Source organism: Hemiscyllium ocellatum, chromosome 49, assembly GCF_020745735.1.
Source record: "Hemiscyllium ocellatum isolate sHemOce1 chromosome 49, sHemOce1.pat.X.cur, whole genome shotgun sequence".
Taxonomy (NCBI): domain Eukaryota; kingdom Metazoa; phylum Chordata; class Chondrichthyes; order Orectolobiformes; family Hemiscylliidae; genus Hemiscyllium; species Hemiscyllium ocellatum.
The window spans coordinates 9869396-9895536 of record NC_083449.1 but is presented as its reverse complement, the minus strand read 5'-3'; the positions used below and the strand labels follow the sequence as shown (position 1 = coordinate 9895536).

The 26141-nt window shown below is 44.5% G+C and overlaps 1 protein-coding gene across 1 annotated transcript; it reads right to left on the bottom strand.

The window, feature by feature from the left end:
* Positions 1–15775: 15775 nt before the first annotated feature.
* On the bottom strand, positions 15776–19313 carry LOC132837330 (junctional adhesion molecule C-like). Its single transcript, XM_060856996.1, has 4 exons — positions 19244–19313; positions 17769–18068; positions 16798–16896; positions 15776–15810 (listed from the first exon to the last, which is right to left on the bottom strand). Exons 2-4 carry the CDS (start codon positions 18049–18051, stop codon positions 15776–15778), a joined length of 417 nt encoding a protein of 138 aa, XP_060712979.1. The 5' UTR covers positions 18052–18068; positions 19244–19313.
* Positions 19314–26141: the final 6828 nt, after the last annotated feature.

Here is a 26141-nt window from a genome sequence, read left to right as displayed (position 1 = left end):
GTCTCAAGTTATTTGTTGCACTTCGCTCTTCAGTTACATCTCTACTTGTTTCCATTAGCTCGAGTTATGTAGGAGATGCAGGGTCAGTAATGTCTCACGGTTGCGCTTCAGGAGGTCCAAAGGACCAAGAGACCACAGAACTGCTGACTGGGACGGATCTTAGTTTGGACCAGATACTTCGGGCACTCTGCGACTCCGGTATCTTGGTTCTCTTCAGGTCAACTGTGAGGCGCTCCATGAGGAGCACCTTTCTCAGCAGGATAGCAATAGTTCCAGGCTGGTTTGAATTTTGTTTTTGTCAGATCCATTGTGCATTCAAGACATAGACACAGATGGCTGTGACGTACTACTTCTGGCCCAGGGTGTGTCTTCAGGTCATGTGGTACTCATTTACCCCAACAGGGTGGTTGTTGAGACGTCTGACCAGTTTGTTTCTTGTGGTTAAGCCAATCCCATGAAGACGATGTTTGCTTTTCCAGAAGAATGTGCGACCACCACCTTACTCTTTAATTTGGCTTTCTCCTGCCAGCCATGTCACACTCACAACGGCGATGTCAATGTTATAATGCTGGGCTCTGGCAGCAGTGTGCCATTCAGCACTTTTGTTGTTGGTGTTGTCCATCATGTTTTGAATGTCCGTGTTCCCAAAATTCACTTGGTGGTGGAGTAGCGTCAGTATGATCTGTCTGTGATTCCTTTGGTTTGGGGTGGTCAATGCACACTACAAACACGCCACGATCCCAACAGAGGCAGGTTGGACCCAATTGCAGTAACATTCCAAGACAACTAAAGACCAGGATCTGCTTATGGATACCGTTAGGCTTGTTTCAACTAGATACAGAGTGCTACTGTTGTCTAGAATGTTTTGGAAGAAAGAAGAAGACTGTAACGAAGCTGAGCAGCTGATTGTTTTCCTTTTTGTTGAAATGCCCCCTTCTGTATTCATGGGGTTCGTTTTTCCTGCTTAAGCAGTGTCTGAATGGGCTTTTGGCATTGTAATGTCTGAGCACGCTGTATCTGCCAAGAGTGCACAAAGAACTGCAAGATCCAAAACACAGAATTCGAAATGATATCAACATTTCATGTGCGATCTTTTATTTTTCAGTCCGACACATCCATTCAACTTATTTTTTTAATTTCAGAAATACAATCACTGCAGATTGTGTGTGTGTGTGTACGCGTTTCTGAGATCACATACAAACATGACTTTGATGCAACACATTGCTTTGATACAACACACTGCTGTGATTTTGAAGACACAGTCTGAAAAATCTCTTTGTTTCAACCTGACACAGATCAGTTGTTAATTCATTTAGTCTCCTAATTTTGCACTTACTCCTTCACAGCCCCTGTCTAATTGAGGGCCTCCTCTGTAGCTTTGCCACCCCAAACTGCTGCCTCAACAGTTTCTCCATTACACATCCACCATTTATCATAGTCGCTCCGTATCTCCTGATGTGTACAATATACCCTCCGCCAGCGGAGAGCCTGATTAAATCATACAATCGAACCTGCCCCGAATATATCTCCCAAACAACGTGAGACGCTGCAGGAGATCTCATAATGCACAGTGACTATTGATAGTAGAAACAGCGAATGATTGTCGCTGTGGAGCACATCAAGTGAATGTTTTGTTCTGGATAGTTTCGAAACTCTTGAGTGTTGTTGGAGGTGAACACATCCAGGCAAATGAGGAGTGTTCCACCACACTTCCATTTTTTGCTCTGTCGATGATGGAAAAGATCTGGAAGGTGGTGGGGGGGAGTTGGGGGAACTGTGCGGGGTGTTGGTGGATTGAGTAACTCAGAAGGTGAGTTATTATCTGCAGGATTCTAAGCATCTGAACTGCACTTGAAAGACAGTATTTGTTCTGCTGCACCTGTTCAGTTTCTGTTCAATGGTAACTGTCAGGATTTTGATAATAGGGAATTTAGTATCGAGCATGCCATTGAACAGATGGATTAACAGGAGGCTTCTCTCTTTCAAAAATGCTCATTTACGGGTACTCATGTGGAGTGCGTGAACTTTACTCGTCATCTATCAGCCCAAGTCTAGATATTGTCCAGGTCTTGCATGATTCAAACATGGACGACTTCAGGAAAATTAAGATTCGGAAATGGTGAAGTACATTTTGCAGTCAATAATGAGTGGCCTACGTGTGACGTTTTGATGTAACAATGGTGAAGCAACTGAAGATGTCTTGTTTAATGACTCTACACTGAGAGAGGGTGGGGCTCTGTTGATGATACTTTGTCAAATGTGACATTTGCATCAAGGGCAGCCGCTCTCGTTTGTCACATTTGTTCCAGTGTTGCAGTTATCCTGAAAGAGTTTGGCGAGAGCACAATTGTGGAATAGACTTGGGAAAAAGTTTCCCAGAGAATATTTAACGAGTCCTGTCCGAATTTTTTTTATATACCAAATCTACTTGGGCAAGGGCACCGCACAATGAATCCCATCCTCACCACGCTGCGTTGCTAACACATCTCTTTTCAATGTTAAAAAACCAATTAGAGGGAGCACTGGGGAGAAACAGCAAAGATTGTGCATGCAAGTCACTCTCTCAATCATGCTCTCTCTCTTTCTCTCACTCATTGTCTCTTTATCACTCTCACTCAGAAATCTTGCCATTACTGTTTTACTGAGAAAAACATCAGGAACACTGTGAAGCAGATTCATCCTCAGACTGATTGTAAACAGCTTCTGTCTGCATCCTCCTTAAGCCTGTAATGATTTTCTTCCCAGTTCACTGCATTGTTAATTTGTGTGGCATCTGCAAAACTGCAAGTCATATCCTGAGATCAGTGAGGTGGACCTCATTCAATATTAGGTTCCTAATTGGGGCTGTTAATCTGATTCATTCAGGGAGCAGTAGTTGAAATTAAAGAAATGAGTCACATGACATTTCTGGGCGTCTCACAGTAGAGTCATAGGATCATCCATCACAGAAACAGGCCCTTTGGCCCAACTTGTCCATGCCAGCCAGGTTTCCCAAATTAACGTAGTCCCATCGGCCTGTAGTTTGCCCCATATTGCTCTAAACCATTCCATCCATGTCCCTGTCGAAATATATTTTAAATGTAGTAGTTGTGTCCATCCCTGCCAATTCCCCCAGCAGCTTGTTCCTTATACGAACCACTCTCTGTTTGAAAAAGTTCCCCCTCGGGTACCTTTTAACTCTTTGCCCTCTCACCCTAAATTGATGCCTTTTAGTTTTGGATTAAGGCAATATAGAAATCTGGGTGACAGTACCTGATAAGGAATGTACACTTTAATGCGATAGACTCTAACAGTAAAGGAGAGGCCCATTGACACATCCAGACTCTACCTGCCAACACTAAATTATGTTCCCAATCACCGTGGAACCAGAATCAAGGGGTCACAGTCTAAAGGAGATGGGGCAACACTAAGATGGGGAGAAATGTTTTCACCCAGAGAGTGGGGAGCCTGTAGAATTATCTGCCACAGAAAGCAGTCAAGGCCAGATATCTCTTTATCTATCTATCTATTTCTATCTATCTCTCTCTTTCTCTCTCTCTTTCTTTCTTTCTCTCTCTCTTTCTCTCTCTCTTTCTTTCTCTCTCTCTTTCTCTCTCACTCTTTCTCTCTCTCTTTCTATCCTGCCCTCACACTCTTTCTCTCCCTCCCTCAATTCCGCCCCCACGCTCTTTCTCTCCCTCTCTCAATCCTGCCCTCACACTGTTTCTCTCCCTCTCTCAATCCTGCCCCCACACTCTTTCCCTCCTTCTCTCAATCCTGCCCCCTCACTCTTTCTCTCCCCTCCCTCAATCCTGCCCCCACGCTCTTTCTCTCCCTCTCTCAATCCTGCCCTCAAACTCTTTCTGTCCCTTCCCTCAATCCCGCCCCCTCTCTCTCTTTCTATCTGTCTCACCCCATCCTCTTACAAATATTTTAAGTGCAAGCTCGAACACACAATCCAATTTGAATTGTTTTTGCTCCTCCTAATAGCATGGCATTGGCATCTCATTAATCCTAGAAACAAACACATACAATGTTTCATTTAGATAATAACATGTAACAACCACTTACAGAAAACAAGCGGGCAAAACACCTTCATATGCTTCATTGAATAGAATCCAAACACAAAGTCGACCTCTCTCTCTTTCTGGGAGGGTAAATATTTCAGGGAGGCAAATAATTTCTCCTCTGGCCTTCCTGAGTAAAGGAAATAAATGGGTGTCTGGCTTCATTGAGCAGGGAATGAGGTTACTTGGTCCACTAGCAGCAGTGCATACTTGTAATCTGTGCCTATCCGTCTCCCTGAGTGGGTTACAAACTGGTTTCTCTCCACCTCCCCCTTTTCCCACAATTTTCTCCCTTTAACTGCGATGAATAAAGGGAGCTCAGCAAACACCACAGAAACAGACCCTTCGGCCCAACTCGTCCATGCTGACCAGGATTCCCAAACTGAACTAGCCCCATTTGCCTGCGAGTGGGCCCTATGCTGCTCAACCTGTCGAATTCAATCCAATACAATCCAGTACAAATGTCTTATAAATGGTGCAATTTCAGTCATCACTATTATTTCCTCTGGCAGCTCATTCCAAAAATGCAAGATCATTTGTGAGAAAAAGGTACCCGTCAGATCCCTTATAAATCTTTCCCAGCTCACCTTAAACCTATGCCCTCTAACTTTGCACTCGCCTCTCCTTGGGTAAAGACTTTGGCTATTCACCCTATCCACGACCCTCATGATCTTAGAAACTTTTAAAAGATTACCCCTCAGCTTCTTACACTCCAGTGTTAAGAAGTCCCAGTCTATCCAGCCTCTACCCGCAACTCAAATTCTCCAGTCCTTGTCAATCTTTTCTGCACCCTTTCCAGTTTAATAACATCCTTCCTGTCGCATCTCAGACATTGTTATTTCATTCATTGGAGGACTTCTCACCAGGATCAATCTCTCCAATCCAGTCTTCAAAGAGAGTGAATTGCCTCCAGTTTTCCCTCTCCATTCTCTCCTATCAGTAAGCTGGACAAAAATATCTGATGTGTGCACAGCCTTTCCAATGGGTACATGACCCTGGAGGGATTGAGCGCCGCATCTCCCACCCCAGGAATCAGGGAGACAATCTAAAGGGGGAGATTAGGATCTGGCTTCTGCAGATCGGTCTGCAGCTCTGAATCATCAGCTGTGGGGTCACAGGAAAATTCTAGCGGTGTCTGTGGAATGACCTAGGGTTTGAGAGAACAGCAAATGATGTTAACCACCCAGAGACAAGTCTAATGGACTGCCTGCAACTGGCGCCCAAAGAAAAGGGAAGTAAGCCCCAGTCGTTGACATAGCGAGCTCCTTATCTGACAGAAACACTTGCCAACAAGACAAGAGGATTGATGTGAGTCAACAGACTCTAAATGAAATTGTCTCTCTCTCTCTGCACAAATGTTGCAGACCTTTTATAAACGATTATATAACTCTGATTTCTCACCCCTCTCTCTTCAGAGATGCCTCCAGAGCTGCTGAGTTCCTCCAGTGCTCACTGTGTTGGTTTCAAATCTTGAGAATCCGGCAATATGTTGCTTTTGGAACCTGGCAAAAGTGTATTCTTTGTATCAGACGCCAGTGGCCCCACTCCTGGTGAAAAAATGTCCGCTGCTGTTCAAGCAAAGAAGAAAGACGGGACGAGGTTGGGGGGGTGGGGGGAGCGGGTGATGGTGACACATTTCAAAATAACTTTGCATCACTCTGTCAGAATAGAAACACAGGATTACGTAACTACACCTTATGGGAATGGAGTGCATACAACTATAGGACTAGGAGTAGGCCATTCAGCCTATCGAGTCTGTTCTGCCATTCAAAGAGATTGTGACTGATCTGATCAACCTCAACTCCACTTCGCCACCTTTCCCCTATAACCCTCGATTCCCTTTTTGATTAGAAAGCTCTCTCTATCTAAGCCTTGAATGTCCTGAAAGACCCAGCCTTGACAGCCCTCTGTGGAAAAGAGTTTCACAGGTTGAACAAACAAATTCCTCCTTATCTCCGTCTCCAATGGGCGACTACTTCCTTATTCTTAGATAATACCCCTCTGGTCCCATGTTCTCCCCCACAAGGGGAAATGACCTCTTTCCACATCTCCCCTGTCAAATCCCTCTAAAAACTTTCAATAAGGTCACCTCTCATTCTTCTAAACTCCAATGAGGACAGGTCCAATCTACCCAACCTCTCCTCGTCAGACAGTCCCTCCATATCCCGGATCAGCTCTCTGAAACTTCTCTGAACTGCCTCCAATGCCCAGGTCTATCTTTCAGATAGGAACCCCCAAAACTATTCACAGTCTCCCAGCTGTGGTCTGACCAGTATAGTCTTTAAGCAAAATGTCTGAACTTTTATCCACCATTCCCTCTGAAATAAAAGCTGCTTGCCTTCCCTATGACCAGCTGAACTGTGGTACTCTTGTCTGTTGTTCACTGACAGTGTCTTCCCAATCCCTCTGATAAGGACATTCTCCATGGGAGTGTCTTCCAACTTCGTTAGAAGCTGCTTCAGTCTCTGGAATCCAACCAACACCTGGATCGTAAGAACTAGTTTTCTCAACTGCGTGAGGACCTCAAAGAATTTCCATACCTTTGCAAAGTGCAGTTTGGTAATTTTGAAAGTGTTCCTCATGTACCACAACATCAGACAGCATTGCAGAGTGTCACAGTATAATTTGGGATCTCCAGTGGGTGGATCTTATGTTCATCCTACACAGTTAGCAATATCTTCTCCCTGAGGAACAAGATAATCTATTTCCTCCCCTCTGTAAAATCAGCATTCAGCACAAATCTGCATTAGCTGTCCCCTCTTTCTGTCCCTAATTTGCCCCGCCTAGATTCAATTCTCCTTTTCTATTTATGTTTAAAACAAACATTTGCTCTTCCCTTTTCTGATGACTTGTTAAAAGTTTTGCTAATCTGTTCATCACACTCTTTGCAACTTATCCATTTGGCTGTTACTTTAGCCCTCTGTTTTCTGCACTTGGGCAGTTTAACTGTTGACTGCACAGCTAGTCAATTTTCACCCTCATTTCCAGTGGTTGCATCTCCAGCTGGCTTGTTTCTGATAAAAGATTTGAAATGCCTTTGTGAATGAATAGGATGCGTGTGAGAGAGGGTTTGCGAGAAAGAGTGGTGTGAGAAAGACAACAGACTTCTGAGAGAGGGTCTGTGTGCGTGTGTGTGTGTTTCCGTGTGTGTTTGAGAGAGAGACAGTTTGTGGCAGAGTGTTTATGTGTGTGAGAGAATGTCTGTGTGAGAGTGTACGTGAGACAGAGTTGATGAGAGTAAGTGTGTGCGTGTGAAGGTCAGAGGGAGACTGTGGGTGGGAGGAAAGAGTGTGTGTGTGAGTGAGAAAGAATCTATGTGTGTGTGTGACTGTGTGTGTGCATGGGTGAGAGCGATTGTGCGAGAGAGAGAGAGAGACTGTGTGAGATGGGAGAGATAGTGGGTGAGAAGAGAGACAGTATGTGTGGGTGCGAGAGAATGTGGATGAGAAACAGAGTGTGTATAAGAGTGTGTGTGAGCCTGTGTGTGTGAGAGCGTCTGTGTTTGTGTGGATGCGAGAGAGTGTATGAGACAGTGTGTGTGTGAGAATGTGTATGTGTGAGGAAGTATGTGTGAGACAGTGAGAGAGTGTGTTTCTGACCGTGTGTGAACAAGATTGAGTGCGAGACAGTGTCTGTGTGAAAGAGTGAGTGCGTGAGGGACTGCAGTGATTAAAAATCGGTAACTCAGTCACTGTCTTTGCTCGCTCTAATGCTTAACAATTCATCGACACAGTCACAGACAAATGGCATCTATTGACCAGAACCTCCCGCCCTCACACTGTCGTTGTCCCTGATGAGGTTTGTAATCAGGCCTGTACTGCTCCTTTCTTGATGGACAGCAGTTATCAGATCAGTACGAGGACGGTGTTAAATATTACATCATCAACAAAGCCTGTATTTACATCAGTCAGAGCCCTTATGTGGTGCCGTGGCAGTGTCCCTACCGCCGGACTGAGAGGCGAACTTTTCTTTTATTCATGGGAGGAGGGCATTACTGGATAGGTCAGCATTTACTGCCTATCCCTAATTGCCCAGAGGGCAGTTACAAATCAGTCACATTGCTGTGTGCTGAGTCACATGTAGGCCTGACCAGGTAAGGATGGCAGTTTCCTTCCCTAAAGAACATTGGTGAACCAGATGGGTTTTACTGACAATTGATTCGCAGTCTTTAAAGTCAAACATTTTGTTGAATTTAAAATCCATCATCTTTCGTGGTGGGATTCAGACCCGGGTCCCCAGGATATTACTGGGGTCTCTGGATGAACAGTCCACCGGTAACACCACTAGGCCAACGTTTCCCATTCAAAGTTCAAGTCTGCTGTTCTGATGTGTCTGATATTTCCCACCCTACCCCCTCTCCCCCCCCCCCCACCCCGCCCTTCCCCCCTTCATCGAGGCGTTTCCCAAACATCTGCAGCGAGAGACATCCCATACATTCACACAATGGAGTACGGAATCTCACAAAGCTGGGCCGATGCATCCGGCAGGAGTTTCGGATTGTTGAGAGTTCTCTTCTCAATGGAGACTCCCTATCCATCATTCTTCCTCCATCCGGATCTTCACTAGTTTGCAGCTCAGTGTCCATTCTTTCTGTGGGGCCAGAAGTTGCGAGTTCAAGCCGCAAGCTCCAAGACACTTTCACGCTGAAAAGTAATAACTAAAATTTCCTGATTTTTCTTTTAGTATCTCCTATCTGTCAGAACCATCTGATGATTTCTGCTCTAAATTATTCAGAATGGGACATACATGTGATCGTCCATTCATAGAAGGAGACAGATGATGCATTCCTCCCTTTAAACGTGGACCAAATGAAAAGCTTAATTCTCAGATATGTACATGAGAACGAAGGAGAGGCAGGTATTAAATTCCAAAGAAAACCAACAGCCAAAATAATTTGGTAAATTCAAACCCCAGCGAGATCCAGAGCAGATTGGTCGTCACACAGACATGAAAGTAGCTTCCCCGGAAGAAAATGAGTTGAGTCAAAATGCCTTGTGAAACATGGTTTCCAACATAAAGTTAAGAAATGTGTTATCTGTATACAGGAGGTACACTGTATCACTTCACCAAACGGTGTACCGAATCGACCGAACACCAATCTGTCTTCTTGCTTCTTACTTCCGCGGAATATTCATGTAAACGTTTCCGTCCCCTCCGTCTTTATCCTGCGAGGGCTCACTGAGGTTCACTGTGGCGTATGTGATACAATAATCATCGGGGTCAGTCTTCGAATCCTGCAATGGAATGATATTAGAAGGAAATTGGAATTGAGTGCTAGCAAGAAGTTGAAGGGGAAGGAGAGATCAGTTGGAGTAGCAGTGAGTCTCAGAGGAAAATGGGAATCACCAGCAAGCAGTTCAAGGCCTGCAAGCTAGAAATCTGGTGGCAAAGTGGTACTGTCCCTACCTCCGAGCCAGAAGGGCAGGGTTCAAGTCCCACCTGCTCAGGTGGTGTGCCATATGGATATGTAAGCAGGAAGGTGATGCTGGAGTTGACAGTACTTTGGTGAGCCCATTGTGTGCTGTTCCAACCTCTGCACTCTCAGACGTATGTAATACACTGGAGGGGGTGCAGAGGCGATTCACCAGGATGTTGTCTGGGATGGAGCATTTCAGTGATGAAGTGAGGCTGGATAAGCGCGGCTTGCTTTCTTTGGAACAGAGTAGACAGAAGCAGTTTTGATTTTGTTTCCATTTACTTATGGGACTACAGCATTGTGGTTGGGCCCAGCATTTGTTGCCCTGTCTCCAGTTGCTCTCCTGAGCCACTGTACTCCCAACTTCTGAAGGTTAACCCACAATTCACTTAGGTAGGGAATTCCAGCATTTTCACGCAGTGACACTGAAGGAACGGCTGATGTATTTCCAATGGATGTTTTGTGGCTCAGAGTGGAGATCACAAGGGTTGATCTTCCCGTCTGCTGTCCTTGTTCTTCTCAGTTAAAAATCACACAACACCAGGTTACAGTCCAACAGGTTTAATTGGAAGCACACTAGCTTTTGGAGCGACGCTCCTTCATCTGGTGATTGTCAGGTGACAACCAATTGTCGCTCCAAAAGCTAGTGTGCTTCCAATTAAACCTGTTGGACTATAACCTGGTGTGTGATTTTTAACTTTGTACACCCCAGTCCAACACCAGCATCTCCAAATCATGACTTGTCCTTCTAGGTGGAATTGTCTGTGGATTTGCAAGGTGATGTCTGAGGATGTTTGCTGACTTTCTGCAATGCATCTTGTGGATGGTACACACTGTTGCTGCCAATTGGGTGCTAATGACAACGGACTGGCAAGTATTTAACGTCACTGTCAGTGATGTTGTAATAAAGTCAGAAAGGTAACTGGAAAATCAACACTAATATTGCCCCAATTCTGAAACTCACTTGTCTCTGGGCATTGGAAGTGGAATGCGAAACAGTGAGTAATCTACTCCATTGAGAAAATGTTGCCAATTATTTTCCATTGTGTTTAAAGGCAGACACAAAGCTGGGAGGGAGGGGGAGCTGAGAAGGAGGATGCAGAGATGCATCAGTGTGATTTGGACAAGTTGAATGAGTGGACCAATGCACGACAGATTCAGGTTATTGTGGATCAGTGTGAGATTATCCAATTGAGCGCAGAAACAGGATGGTGAAATATTATCCAAATAGTGATGGCTTGGGAAAGGGTGAGGTGTAATAAGACTGGGTGCCCCTCATACACCAGTCACTGCAAGTGAACATTGCAGAAGCAGCAGGCGGTGAAAGAGGTAAATGGAATGTTGGCCTTCATAGTGAGAGGATTCGAGACCAGGAGCAAGAATGCCTTGCTGCACTTGCACAGGTGATACCATGTCCTGGAGTACTGTGTGCACATTTTGGCGTCTCCTTATCTGAGGAAGAATGTTCTGGCTATGGAAGGACTGCAGATAAGATTTCCCAATGTGATTCCTGGGATGGCAGAACAGACGGATGGAGAGAGACTGCATTAATTATGATAATATTCACAGCAGTTTCGAAGAATGACGGGAAATCTAATAGAATTGTAAGAGGACTAAGCAGGGTAAACACAGGAAGGATGTTCCTGATGAACAGGAGGGAGTACAGAACCATGACGTCACAGTCTGAAGCAGATGGAGTAGGATGGAGATGGGGCATAATACTTTCACATAGAGAGTGTGGGAGCCTCTGCCACAGAAAGCAGTCAGGGCCAGAACACGGAATGTTGTTCAGCAAGGAATGTTGTTCCACACTGTAAGTCTAATAAAAAAAAAGGAGTTGGATAGAGCTCTGAGGGGCTAAAGGGAGAAAATGGGGAACACGAGACTGAGTCGGATAATGCTATTGAACGGGGAGATTAGGTTGGAAGGGCTGAATGACCTACTCCTGCCCCTACATTTTATGGCGTATTCTTCAATTAGTCAGATAATAATCCACAGTTCATGTTTTACATTGTGGATGTAAGGTATAAATCTACCTGCACGTTTTGTGGCAACAGTCGTGGTCTATATAGACATAAAATGGTACAAACCTTTTCCAAATCGGAGGAGAAAGCAATTCTTTTGCCTGAAAATAAAACAAAAAATGATGAGAAGGAACTCTTTGCAGGCATTAGTGATTCGATCTGGACCCATTGAGGGCTGATCAACATTAAAGACGGAGCTGCATTTTTGTGAGTGTTGCTGTGCTTTTGTTATTTAAAATAAAACAGTACAACACTTTCTGAATTGTGCTCCTCTCAATCCATCAAGACATTTCAGAATATCGCATTTGGAAAAATCGGCTCTGTTGAAATCCAGCAATTGGTTTTCTGACCAGTAAGACGGTGTACCAGTTTTACGATGCTTGTCAGTGCAACATCTTCGACAGGCCTTCTTAATCTCGTCAGCCTTTGCATCACTTGCTCAGTACTTGTTCATAAAAGACAGGAGTGAACTATTCAGGTTCCATACATTTGGGTTTTAACTGCTGTATGCTGCTAATTCAGTGTGATTCAGCTGGCTGCATGGTTAGTTTTTGCAAAGCATTATATGCCAACCTTTGTCACCAACGTGGTTACAATTCCCACACCAGCTGAAGTTACCCTGAGGGACTCTCGTTCTGAACCTCTCCTCTCTCTTATGACGCACAATGACCGGCAAATTTATTTTGAGAGGACAGGATAATGGCCTGGAAGAACATGAATTTTACTGCTTATCCCCTGACACAGTAACTAGAATGTGTTCTGAGAGACAGATTTCATTGTAGATAAGGCAAATTTTGGTTCAAATATCCCTTATAGGTGTTGCGAAGCATCTGCATGATAATTATAAGCTCAACTTTCTGAACAACAATAAGTTTGATCATACTTTCATATTCTCGGCTATCTCAAAATATTGAGTGGCAGTATTTGGCAAATCGGCCTTGAGTATTATGTAACAAAAACAGGACTTGCTTTCTCTGTCTCCATAGATGCTGCCCGACCTGCTGAGTTTCTCCAGAAATGTCCGAATTTGTTTCAGCATCTACAATTCTTAGTTTTATGTGAAAATGATCTGTTTCTGCCTGAGAGAAGAATAATGTACGTGTCGCACTGCCATTCTCACCCACAGAATCCCACAAACTGCTCTGTGAGTTTGTTCTGGATCACTGACAACATATAAATCATCTCCAAATTCTTTGTCATTGCACCATTTGTAGGAAAAGAAAGGGACAGAGCAGATCAGATTAGAACTTGCTTCTGATTGGCTGGTTTACTGACAAATCTTCGTAAGTGCTGGACAATTTTTTTGGCTCATGCTCCAATCCCTCACACTCCCTTCACTGCAAACACCATGCTACTGCATTTCCCTGTTTGGAGCTGGTCACTCTTTCACTCATTCTCTCTCTCTCTCTCTCTCTCTCTCCCTCACACACACACACACGTCCCTAGTAACTGGGATCGTGCTATTGTTGGAGCTTCAATGATTCCACCCTCCCCACTACCGACACCCACCCCTCCTATCCCATCTCACACGATCGTAGTACTGAAGCAAAGACATCTTTACCGTGCTCTTTTCTCTTCTTGATGGTGACCTCTGAATAAATTAGATCTGCAGTGGTGTTTTCTACAAAGAAATAAAGTGCCACAAGAAACACGCATCAAGCGGACAGCTTCACTCTAAAGGGCTAAATGATTCATAGATTAAATAAATGGATGGATAGATTAAAGGAATGGATAGATTAAATGAATAGATAGATAGATAGACAGACAGATAGATACAAGAGAGATTGAGGGACAAATATATTTAGACTGAGATAGATAGGAGCTTGATTAGGAAGGGGGATGAAGGTTAAAGGGGAGAAAGGAGGAGAGTGAGGTTGAGGCACACATTTGCTCCAATTGAGGGAGAGAGGTGAATCGATAGGCTGAATTGCCTAATTTTGCTCCTGTATCTTATAGTGTCGTGATCTTATCTTGATAGGTAGACAGATAAACATGCATATAGAGACATTTCATTAGGAATCATTAAGTTAGCCAAGACCTCTCTAAAGACTACTGTAAGGTAAACATGCTCCTCTTCATTATCAATTGCTCGGGCGCTCATGTGTTGGAGGAACCCGATTTTTGTACATAATCACTCGTTGTAAACAACCTCTGTTGAATTTCTCGACACCGGAAAACTCCGCCCTTCGTTTCCAATTTTACTTGAGATAAAATAAGCGCTATTAAGTCAAGAAAAACACCCTAATTGAGATCCAATTACAGAATGTTAACAACAAGAGCCATTTGGAAAAGAGATTGGTTGAAGATAAAGGTCTACAGCACAGACAAAAAGCTCATTGAGTGTGTGCCAGTCAAAAAAAGCACCTCACTACTTTCTGATCCCATCTCCCCTGCGCTTGACCTGTAGGTTTAGCATCGCAAGTGCACATTTAAATTCTTCTTCAATGAGGATTTTTGCCTCTCCCACCCTTAGAGGCAGTAGTTTCCAGACTTCCCACCACCCTCTGGTATTTCCTCGAATTCCTCTCTGAATCTCTTGCTCCTTATTTCAATCTATGGTGGCCACGGTGATGAAGAAGGCATATGGCATGCGTGAATTCATTAGGCAGGGCATGGAGTACAAGAGTTGGCAATTTATCCTGCAGCTACATAAAATCCTTGTTAGGTCACAATTGGAGCATTGTGTTCACCACACTACCAGTGGATGTGGAAGCTTTACAGAGAGTGCAGAGAAGGTTCACTAGGATGTTGCCAGCTCTCAAGGACATTGGTCAGGAGGAAAGGTTAAAACACTATTATTGTGTTCAATAGAAAGACAGCAACTGAGAGGAGACCTGATGGAAGCCCCCAAAATTATGAGAGGCACATAGGGTAGATTGTCAGAGGCTTTTTCCCAGGGTTGATGTTTTAATTTACAATGGGGCAAAGATTTAAGGTGGTGGTGGGGGGAGGGGGGAGAGGTGGAGGATTTCAGGGAGATGTGCGAGGGAAGCTTTTCATGCAGTGAGTGGTCGGAATCTGAAAAGCATTGCCAGAAGTGATGGTAGAAGCAGACACGTGTAACAGGTATCTGGGTGGTCACAAGAACAGGGAGGGAATAGTGGGATAAACACCAAATAAAGCCATGAACTGTGTTTATGTTTTGAGTTTGGTTCGGACATGATGATCAGCACAGGCTTGGAAGGCCAAAGGGTCTGTTACTTTCCTTTTATTCCTTTCGTTTTCATGGCCCCCATTGGTCCTTCCATCGAGAAGGAAATGTTTCTTCCTGTTTACCTTTCTAAGCTCGGCATCATTTTGTACATTCCAAACAAGAAGCAGTTGGCAACTTTGGGGGTTAAAGGAATTGAAGGGTATGGCGGAGAAAGCGGGGAACCAGGGACTGAGTTGGATGTTCAGCCACTTTCCTATCAAACCGGCAGGGCAGGCTCGAAAGACTAAATGACCTATTCCTAGTTTCTGTGGGAACCAGAGGTTGAGTTGAATGGTCAGCCATGATTATAATGAAAGTCGGGCAAGCTAGAAGGGCTGAATGGCCTCCTTCTGTTCATTACTTTCTGCACTCCTTCAGTCGTTGCAGCTCCATGGAAATCGGCCAACTGATGGCTCGGATGTTTACAGTTACAGTGCACTGTCACTATGTGGGGCTCTTTAATCACACCGAGTTAAGGCACTCACCAGCATTGTGTGCTGCTCCAACTACCGCATACTCCAGGTTGCTGGCTGCTGCTCCTTCACCAGATTGCTGGGATCCAGTTCTAGTAGTAAGGGGAACAAAAGGAAGTCATCATTTCGAACACAATGTTTTCAAAACCATGTTCAACTTTAACAAAACGGCAAGGCTATCAAACAAAATACAAAACCCAGCGAGATCTGGTATTGCCTGGCCCCATGTCTCTGGCTTCCATCCGTACATGGAGTTTTCTCACCCTCAAGGCGCTGCCTAGTTCTCCATCTTGTTTTCACTAATGTCCTTTGGGGAAGGTAATCCGCCGTCCATATCTGGACTGGGCCTACATGCTACTCCATGCCCTGGTTAAATGTAACTGCCCTCTGGGGCATTTAGGGATGGACAACAAATGCAGTCCTAGCCAGTGATAGCATAATCCCTGTGAAAGCTGTCTGGGACCTTCCTGGAGTACGGTTTCCTGGTTTGTCGATAAGACGCATGTCAAAAAGATGCAGTCATATCAAAGCCCCCTCTATGACTTCTTCATTTATGTTGTCTTCCCTGATTGAGAGGAATCGGGATAAACAATGGCAAATATAAAAACTGTAGTTTCAGTCGCTTACTTCCTGGGCTGTGACACAGTTGACGAATTGCCTGCAGGGAAAGAGAGAATATTCTCAACATCATTTACAGTAGCTCTGCACTGTCACAGACAGGAGCTTTCAAACAGTTATCTCAGTCATAAACAGGGAACGTACACATTAATGATGATAATTGTCAAACCTGTTTTAATCATTAAACAGCTTAACATTAAACAGCTGCATAGGTTTAGGGTGATGGGTAGGGCTAGGGTGAGGGCTAGGATTCTGATAATGGTTAAGGTTAGTGTAGGGCGTTTGGTTGAGTGTCACGGTTAGAGTTATGTCAAAAGTTAGGTTTAAGGTTAGAGTTATGGTTAGGTTTATGGTTTGGATTAAGAATAGTTTTAGAGTCAGGGTTAGGTTCAGAGTTAGGGCGAGGGCTAGAGTTAGGGTTAGGATTTGCGTTAGCTGTTTCGTTAGGGCCAAAGTTAGAGTTTGGGTTAATTTTATGATTGAGTTACGTTTACATTTAAGGTCAGACTTTGTGTTAGAGACGTGTTTGAGTTTATAGTTAGGTTTAGCTAGGTTGACGTTTAAGGTTAAGCTTCGGGCTATGGGTCAATTTACATTTAGGGTTAGGTCAGCCTGCCCAGTGAACACTGAATTAATTTAAGGAAGAGACAGACAATGTTTTAACAAGTCATAGTTTAAAGGCAGGAAAGTGAAGTTAATACAGGTGCATTTCATTAAAAGTCAGAAAAAGATCCTTAGGGGCAGAATGATCTCCTCCTGTTCCCGAATGTCATGGTCTCTCCTCCTCTCTCAGTGCTCTCACACAGTGTGGCGGGGGTTGGTGGGTCATAATTACCCGATCCAGCAGACTATCCTTGTGAGTACTCTTCCTCCCGACTGTCTGGAACACGGCCTACAACAGTTCCCGACCCACCACCTCCTTCCCCCCGCCTACCCCATTCAGCTGCAAGGTCACATTATGGCGGGGATGGCAGTATCATAGTGTGGGGATGTGGAACAAATCTCATTCCCATGGGATGTTACAGACCTGTGGCCCTCCTGTGGATGTAACACCCCGACACAATCAGGCCAGCCAACAGCAGAACTGGGAGGACTGACATCACGATTTCGTTGGAATAACTCCGAGCTGGAATCCAACAAGAATATTCAGCTCACGTTAACAAATTCACCAGGAAGTTTTATCACATCATCTCCGTGTGAGGTACACAGTTAACATCAAACTCACCAACACCCACAGATATGTAACTCCATGCCTCCATGGAGGTATTGAGAGTCTCGCAGTGTGGCAGAATTTGCCCCACTGAACAGCCTACACCAATCCCACTTTCCCACACTAACACCCCCCCCCCAACCCCCCCCCCCCCCCCACCACACACACACACACACACACACACACAGCCTTCAATATTATGACATTTCAAGCGCCGATCCAAGTAATTTGTAAAGGTTGCAAGTTTCCCTGCCGGGCAGTATATTACAACTCCCACCAACCTTTCGGTGAAATAATCCTCAAATCCCCTTTAATCCTCCCGTCCTTCACTTTAAAATGACCTCTCCACGTTGTTACTGACCTTTTGAATATGGAGAACACCTGTTTCCTCTTTGCCTAGTCCCTTCCCCTCACAACCTTACACATCCCTATTGGGTTCCCCTCTCAGCATTTACTCTTCCATAGAAAATATTACAAGATTATCCAGCCTTCCTCTCTTCATCGCTAAAATCCAAGGAAATCCTGGTAAATCTCCTCTGTATGCTGCCCTGTCCATGGGGCTTGTAATTCCAGATTTTTTATTGCATTCAAACTCCACCATCTGGTATGGGTGGGATATCAGGAACACTATATCCCACCAATTTGGATGAATAACCTATTGGATCAATACGAACCAGCTATCACCTCCCCAACTGAGATGGTTAACAGCTTCTGATTGGCACAAACCGGATGGAGTGGATGGTCTTTCTCTGTGGTCTGTCTATGTTCAATCTGCGTGCCACTGTTACCTCGCAGTGTGAATTCGATGTAGTCGCTGGTCACATTAAAAATGGTGTTGGTTCCATTGTTGATTGCTGCACAGTGATACCTCCCGACATCATCTCTCTGGAATGAATGAATAACCAGCTCACCACCATTGGCAGTCACATGGTAGCTTGCACTGCCGTTTCTTAGCAGCATGTTGTCATGGTACCAAAGGAACTGGGGCTCTGTGCCTTCCCTCACCCGACACCGGAGAACAAGGCGGTCCCCAGACTGTATCTCAGTCACATTAATGAAGTAAATCAGCATAGCATCTGTGACAGGAACTGAGGAGAAAACACACCATGATCAAAAAGCATGGAGTTTACCCATTGATTCAGATCGTCAGGGGGATTCAGTTTGACACAATGATTTTAAAAGAGAGTTAGGGAATTCGACAAATTCAAAAACTAATGTAATGGATGAAGGTTATTAAACTGGAGAGAATACTGAAAAAAAATTACAAGGCTGTTGCAAGGATTCAACACTCTGAGTTTTAGGGAGAGGCTGGATAAGCTAAGCCTTTCTGTTTTCAAGCGTAGGAGATTGAGGGGAGGTCTCAAAGAAGTGTATCAGATTATGTGAGGCACAATTGGGATGAATGCTCTCAGCCTGTTTCCCAGCGTTGTGGAGTCGAGGACTAGAGGACATCGGCTTAAGGTTCGATGGGAAAGATTAAAAGGGAAACCTGAAGGACAACTCTTTTACACATCGGATGTAATGAATATAGAAAGAGCTGCCGTGGAAGTGGTTGAAGAGGGGACACCATGGATAGGAGTGGTTGAGAAGGATATTGGACCAAGTGCAGGGACATTGGGTTGTGCCGCTTTTGTTTCAAAAACTGTGATGTTGGAAAAGCATAGTTGACGTTTCCAGCATAAGCTCTTCATCACATTAGATTAGATTACTTACAGTGTGGAAACAGGCCCTTCGGCCCAAAAAGTCCACACCGACCCGCTGAAGCGCAACCCACCCATACCCTTACATTTACCCCTTACCTAACACTACGGGCAATTTAGCATGGCCAATTCACCTGACCCGCACATCTTTGGATTGTGGGAGGAAACCGGAACACTCGGAGGAAACCCACGCAGACACGGGGAGAATGTGCAAACTCCACACAGTCAGTCGCCTGAGTCAGGAATTGAACCCAGGTCTCAGGCGCTGTGAGACAGCAGTGCTAACCACTGTGCCACCGTGCCGCCCACATTCCTGAGGAAAAGCTTATGCCCGAAAAGTCGACTTCCCTCCTGCACTAGTGCTGCATAACCAGCTGTGCTTTTCCTGCACCACACCTTTTGACTCTGATCTCCAGCATCTGCAGCTCTCTCTCTCTCTCAGTTGCTTTAACCTAAGGTGCGATGTTCAACGATGAAGCAGGAGCTTTGATTTGGTCTCAGCAACAGTATTCCCTGAACAGATGGTTCAGTTACTCTTTGGGAGAGAGTCCTTGTGAACTCACCTATCACTGTGATCTCTATGTCTTCACTGTGCTGAGGCCCTGTCACCTCATTTTTCACTGAGCAATGGTAAAGCCCTTTGTCCCTCCTGCTGATAGGTCCAATGTTGTAAACAAGCTCAGTGCTGTTGGAAAGCTCCCTGTACAGTTCCACGTTTGAGCTGTTGTAGAATTGATAATAAATCGGCAGAGAACCATTGGAGACTGAACAGGTTAAGGATCCTGTCTCTCCTTCGATTAGATACTTTCCAGGTTGAATTATTAGTTCCGGTTTTGACACTGGAATTCCTGTAATCGTAGACAAAAGATAGATCATTGTATTTGGCGGAGTTAATTGCAAACTCACCTATGAACATCATCACAATCATACCCAAAAAAACGCATATACTTTTGTTTTTGTTCATTGGTTGGATGTGGGTGTCCCTGGGTAATCCAGTATTTATTACTCATCCTTAATTACACAGAGGACAATTGACGGTTGTCGGGTTGCAATCAACATTTGGAATTGAACTCAGATTCTCCCATCTGCTATGGTGGGATTTGGGCCCAGAATATGAGCCGATTCTCTGAATTCTTAGGACATAGAACAGTACAGCACAGGGACAGACCCTACAGACCACTGACTGTGATGTCATTCTATACGAATTCCATCTGTCTACATGTGGTCCGTATCTCTCTACACCCTACATATTCAAGTGTCTGTCTTTATGCTTTGTAAACATTGCTATCGTATTTGTTTCTACCAACTGTTCTGGCAGTGCGTGCCAGGCACCTACCACTCTCTGTGTAGAATCATAGAACCATAGAGGTGTAGTGCACCTTCAGTCCAACTCGCCGTGTTGACAAGGCATCATAAATTAATCTAGTCCCATTTGCAGCAGTTGACCCTTATATCTCTAAACCCTTCCAATTCATACACCCAACCAGATGCGCTTTAAATGTTGTAATCTTACCAGCCTCCATCACTTCCTTTGGAAGCTCATTCCATAGACGCACCATCCTTTGTTACTTCTTGGGTCCCTTTTAAATTATTCCGCTCTCACCTAAACCAATGCCCTCCATTTTTGGACCCACCCACACAAAGATTTTGCCGATTTACCCTATCTATGCGCCTTATTATTTTATAAACCTCTATAAGATCACCTCTCAGCCTCCAATTCTCCATGGAAAACAATCCAGCCTAATCAGCCTTTCCCAAAAGCTCAAATCATCCAACCCTTGCAATATCCTAGTAACCTTTTTCCTAAACCCTTTCAAGTTTCAGAATATCCTTGCTTTCGGAGGGAAACCAGATTTGCACACATTATTCCAGAAGTTGCCTAACCTATGTGCTGTACAGCCATAACATGACCTCGCAACGCCTGTACTCAATTCTCCAAACAATAACAGAAAGCAAACTAACCACCTTCTTCACTATCTTATCTACCTGCAACTTCACTTTAAAGGAAATGTAAATCTGCACTCCAAGGTCACTTTGTTCAGCAACACTTCCCAGGACATTAAGTGCACAGGTTCTGCCTTGATTTGCCTTTTTAAAGTGCAGCATCTCACATTAATCTAAGTTACACTCCATCTGCCACTCCTCAGCCCATTGCCCCATCTAATCAAGATCCTGTTGTAATCTAAGGTAACCTTTCCTCTCATATCTCCTTTTAACTCTCTCCCCTCACCTTACACCTGTGCTCCCCACCCTAGTGTTTGACATTTCCAACCTGGAAGTGAGACACTGACTATGCTTCCTGTCCATGCCTCTCATAATTCTGTATACGCCAATCAGGTCCCCCCACCAGCCTCCAATGCCTTAGTAAAAACAATCCAAGTTTGGCTAACCTCTCCTCATAGCTCACAAACACCAATGCAGGCAACATCCAGGTAAAACTGTTTTGCATCCTCTCGAAAGCTTCCACATCTTTGCTATAGTGTGGGCAACAAAACTGCACATATCCTTCAAATGTGGTATAAATGAAGTCTTACACGGCTGCAATATGACTTACCAACGTTTATACATACTGCACCGACTGATGACAGCAAGCATGCCATATGGCTTCTTTACCACGTTATCCATTTGTGTTGCCACTTTCAGGGAACTATGGACTTGCACCCCAAGATCCCTCTGTATAGCAATGCTCCCAAGGGTCCTGTCATTTATTGTATATTTTACTCTCGTATTTCACCCCCCAAAAATGCATCAGCTCACATTAGTCTGGATTAAAATCCATCTACAATTTCTGTGCCCAACTTTCAGGCTGATCTATATTCTTTGACAATCCTCCTTACTGTCCACAGCACCACCCAATTTCATGACATTTGCAAATTTACTAATTAGACATGGCCAGCGCAAGAAAAATGTTATTGATAATTGAGAGACATCGCGGGATTACAGTCGAAAGGAGATGGAATAGGAGTGAGATGGGGACGAATGCCTTCACCAAGATAGTTAGGAACCTGTGAAATTCTCTGACACAGAAAATAGTCAGAACGGGGAGAGTGAATGTTGTTTAAGAAGGAGGTAAATAGAAATCTTCGGGCCTAAAGGAACAGAGCAAGTGGATAGGGGACTGCGTTGGAAGACCAACCACAATCCTAGTGAATGGACACAACAAACTGGAAGGACCGGATGGCCTAGTGCCATTTATGTGTTTCCATATTTTTCTAGGCAGTGAATTCCACAGCCTCCTCACTCTCTGTGTGAAACATTTCTCCCCATCTCAGTCCTAAACGGTCCACCCATTGCCCTGTGCTCTTTGTCTTTAGCTGTCCAATATATGTCTGTGAAATGTGATAAATTATCTCTATTCTGAGTTCTGTAACAGTTAAGAGACAGACAATGATAAATGATACTTACGCCTAATGGACAAATAAAGCTGATTACTGCGTTTCCACACCTTCCCGTCTGTGACTTCACAATGGTAAGTACCCGAGTCTGCCGGATGAGCTGACTCAAGAGATATAATCACTGTGGTCAGATGCAGACCAGAGAAGGACCCCATTTCTGTAAAAGCTGAACCGCAAGGAAGCTTGGGAGGGATTCGCTTCAACCCAGCACACCAGTTTAACCCTTTGGCCATCAAACAGCTCTCCCTCAGGACGCATGATCAATATAGGGACAGCGAACGCCTCTGAAAAGCAGAAGGACACCTTTCTGTTTGAGCCTGTAGAATGTTTGGGCTTGGGTAAGCTCAGTGATCAGAACGAGAGCAAGAAAACTGCGAGGCGGGACCAGTGCGGGGGATTCCTAACAATCCTTCAATGTCAATGAAGAATGTCAGCATCGTGCTAACTCGAGGTCAGCTTTGGTGATGATCGTGATCGCATTTGGAATAAATAAATACAACCGCAGCAGGAGTATTGTACCAGGTTCTGGAATCCACATTCTCGGAGGGACAGGATAGCACTGGGAGAGAGTGCAGAAGGAGACTTACTAGGATGTTGTCTCGGAGCTGTAAAGCTTCAGGATGGAGAAAAACTGGATAGACTGGAATTGTTTTCCTTAGCGCAGAGGAAATTGAGTCCGGGTGGCGGTCATGATGGAGATGCATAAAATGATATATTTTATGGTGTAGATAGGGTATACAGGAGGAAACGTTTCCCAGTTGGTGGAGGGAGGGGACATCGATTGAAGGTCAGGGACAGATGGTTTAGAAGGGATGAGAGGGAACGCATATTCACTCAGAGTATCTGGAAATCACTGCCTGTTGGGGAAGGATAGGCACAAACCCCCATCACATTGAATAGTGTTTGGATGTGCACTCATGAGGCCAAGGCTCTGGTGCCACATGCTGGGAAAATAGGGATTAGTGAATACTGAGGTGACATTTTCTGACTGGATGGGTCCAAGGACCTTTAATTTGCGCTGGGGATAATGACACATAGTTACGTTTAATGGAAATGTGAATGCGGTCACTCCTCTTCCTCAGACTGTAAACCGTCTCGATTGCTTCACAGGCATAATTCCCAGAAACGTTGATAGTGTACATGCTGTTATGACCAGGCACGGCCAGTAGGGCGGCGCTGTCTCTGTAAAATGTGTAGTGAAGGTGGACGATTGGTTGTGCCACCGGGACAGTGCACGTCAGCGTGACTGGGACGCCCTCGAATACTTCAGGCGCCGGTTCCACCCTCAGCACGGGTTTGGCAAAGCGTTCTGGAATGTAACACACAATTGGGATTCATTAATCTACTGTTCTGATCACAGAGCGACAGGATAAGATGTTGGAACAAAAGAAGACCATTCAGCTCATTGAGTCTGCTCCATCATTCAATGAATTCATGCCTGATGCGATCATCCTCAAGTCAACTTTCCTGCTTTTTGTTCCACGTAATCGCCCTGATTTAAAATCTGTCTCCCACTCAACAACCCAGCCAGGAAAGCCCTCTGCTCCAAAGAATTCCACAGAATCACTCCCTTCAAAGACAAGAAGTTCCACCTCATCTTCGACTTCAATGGGAGGTCACCAACCCCGCCCCCTATTAATGCTCCTCAGTTCCTAGACTCTCCCACTCAGCGGGAAACCATGTCTCTCTGTCAACTCCTGTCACTCACTCTAAGAATCTTCAGTAAAGTGGCAAAGACCGCTTTAGGCAAGCTTGCCTGCTTTGCTCAGGCCATTGAGTACAAGAGTTGGGACATCATGTCCCGAATGTACAGGATGTATTTGAGGTTGTGTGTGCAATTCTGGTCGCCTTATTATTAGGAAGATGTTATTAAACTGGAAACAAAATATACAAGAATGATGGGCGGCACGGTGGCACAGTGGTTAGTACTGCTGCCTCACAGCGCCTGAGACCCAGGTTCAATTCCCGACTCAGGCGACAGACTGTGTGGAGTTTGCACGTTCTCCCCGTGTCTGCGTGGGTTTCCTCCGGGTGCTCCGGTTTCCTCCCACAATCCAAAGATGTGCGGGTCAGGTGAATTGGCCATGCTAAATTGCCCATAGTGTTAGGTAAGGAGTAATGTAGGGGTATGGGTGGGTTGCGCTTCGGCGGGTCAGTGTGGACTTGTTGGGCCGAAGGGCCTGTTTCCACACTGTAAGTAATCTAATCTAATCTAAAAAAAAAGAAACTGAGACCCAAGGTTGAGGCTGGGACTTCTATCACTGGAGTGTCGGAGATTCGGGATGACCTTATCCAAGTTTATAAAATCATGAAATGCAAAGATATGATGAATAACAATTGTCTTTTCCATAGCTCATGTGAATTGGCCATGCTAAATTGACCATAGTATTCAGGGAAGTTTAGGTTGGGTGCATTAGTCGGGGATAAATATAGGGGAATGAGTCTGAGTGGGCTACTCTTCAGAGGATTGGTGTGGACTTGTTGGACTGAAGGGCCTGCTTCCACACTCTAAGGATTCTAATTATAATTCTAATTCAGGGACATACGTTTAAGAAAAAAAAAGAGATTTTAAGAAGATATAAGGAGCAAGGCATTTTTTTCCAGAGAAGGTGGTAAGTATCTGGAATTCACTGCCAGATGTGGTGTAGTGGAAGCAAATACAATAACAATTTTTAAGAGGCATTTGACAGATAATTGACCAGGCAAGAAGTAGAGCGACATCGACAGTCTAGAGGCAAAAGGGTTTCAGTTTAGATAGGCATCATGTTTTAGCAGAACCTTGCTGGGCTGAAAGGTCTGTTCCTGTACCTTACTATTCTTTGAACACTGTGCATTGCACTTCCATGCAAAGGTTCGATATAAAAGAAAGTGAAACGTCACTTATCAGTGACGACAACTTCAACAGTTTCACTCTTTTGACATGAGTTGTATATCACGCAGTGATAAGATTCACCAGTTTTTTTGTTCGTGAGCACTTCATTAATATTTCCCTATCTATAAGTGAAAAACTGTTCATTTTGTACCAGTAAACATCTTGTCTTTTTTCTCTGTCCTACATTGCAATTTCAAAGTGTCTCCTTTTACAAATCCACTTGTGGGTATATACGTTAAGTAAGGGCCTTCCAAAAGCTGAAGAAAGAGTGAGAAGCAGAAACTAACTTACATCCTGACTTCACCAAGGCCTGCCCACTATCGATAAGGCCCAAGTCAGGAGTGTGATTGAATGGTGTCCACTTGGCCGAATGAGCGCAGCATTAAAAACAGCACAAAACCATCCAGCCACATTTGATTGGCATCACATCCCCAAACATTCACTTCCTCAAATATCGATGTTCAGTAGCAGCAGTGTGTACCATCTACAAGATGCATAGCAGAAATTCACCAGAGATCCTCAGCTAGCACCTTCAAAACTCATTACCACTTCCATCTAGGAGGATAAGCGCAGCAAATACATCTGAACACCGCCACCTTCACGATCTCCTCAGCATCCCAACTTGGATCTCAACTTCAGTGTCGCTAGTTCAGAATCCTGGAATCCTCTCCCCAATGGCATTGTGCGTATTCCTACAGCACTTGGACGTAATAGCTCAAGAAGGCAGCTCACTTCCCACCCTCTGAGAGAGACCAACTAGGGATTGGGTCAAAAAAATGCTGGGCCCAACCAGCGATGCCCATGTTCCACGAATGAATTACATTTCATGTTACATCCACCTGCCCATTATAGTCTGTCCGTATTTCCCTCTGTCGTCCTCCCTCACTCTCCTTTTTTGCTACGCTTCCGCACGTCTGATCACCTATTATAGAACTGGGGAGTAGAAATGAAGTTAATGTCCATTTATATTTATCATAACGGTTATCACAACTAGTTAAGGTCTGTACGAGGCACCATTTAATGCTGATGCCCTGTCAAAAAGAGACAGAGTTGTCAATTTTCCCCACTGTTGTTCACAAATATATTGTGTCAATGCTTACTGCCATTAACTGCCAGTGACATTACCTTGAATTTTACTGGCAGATTTGTAATGTGCATTTAATATTTAGCTTCCCAAACCTCTTGAAGTAAATG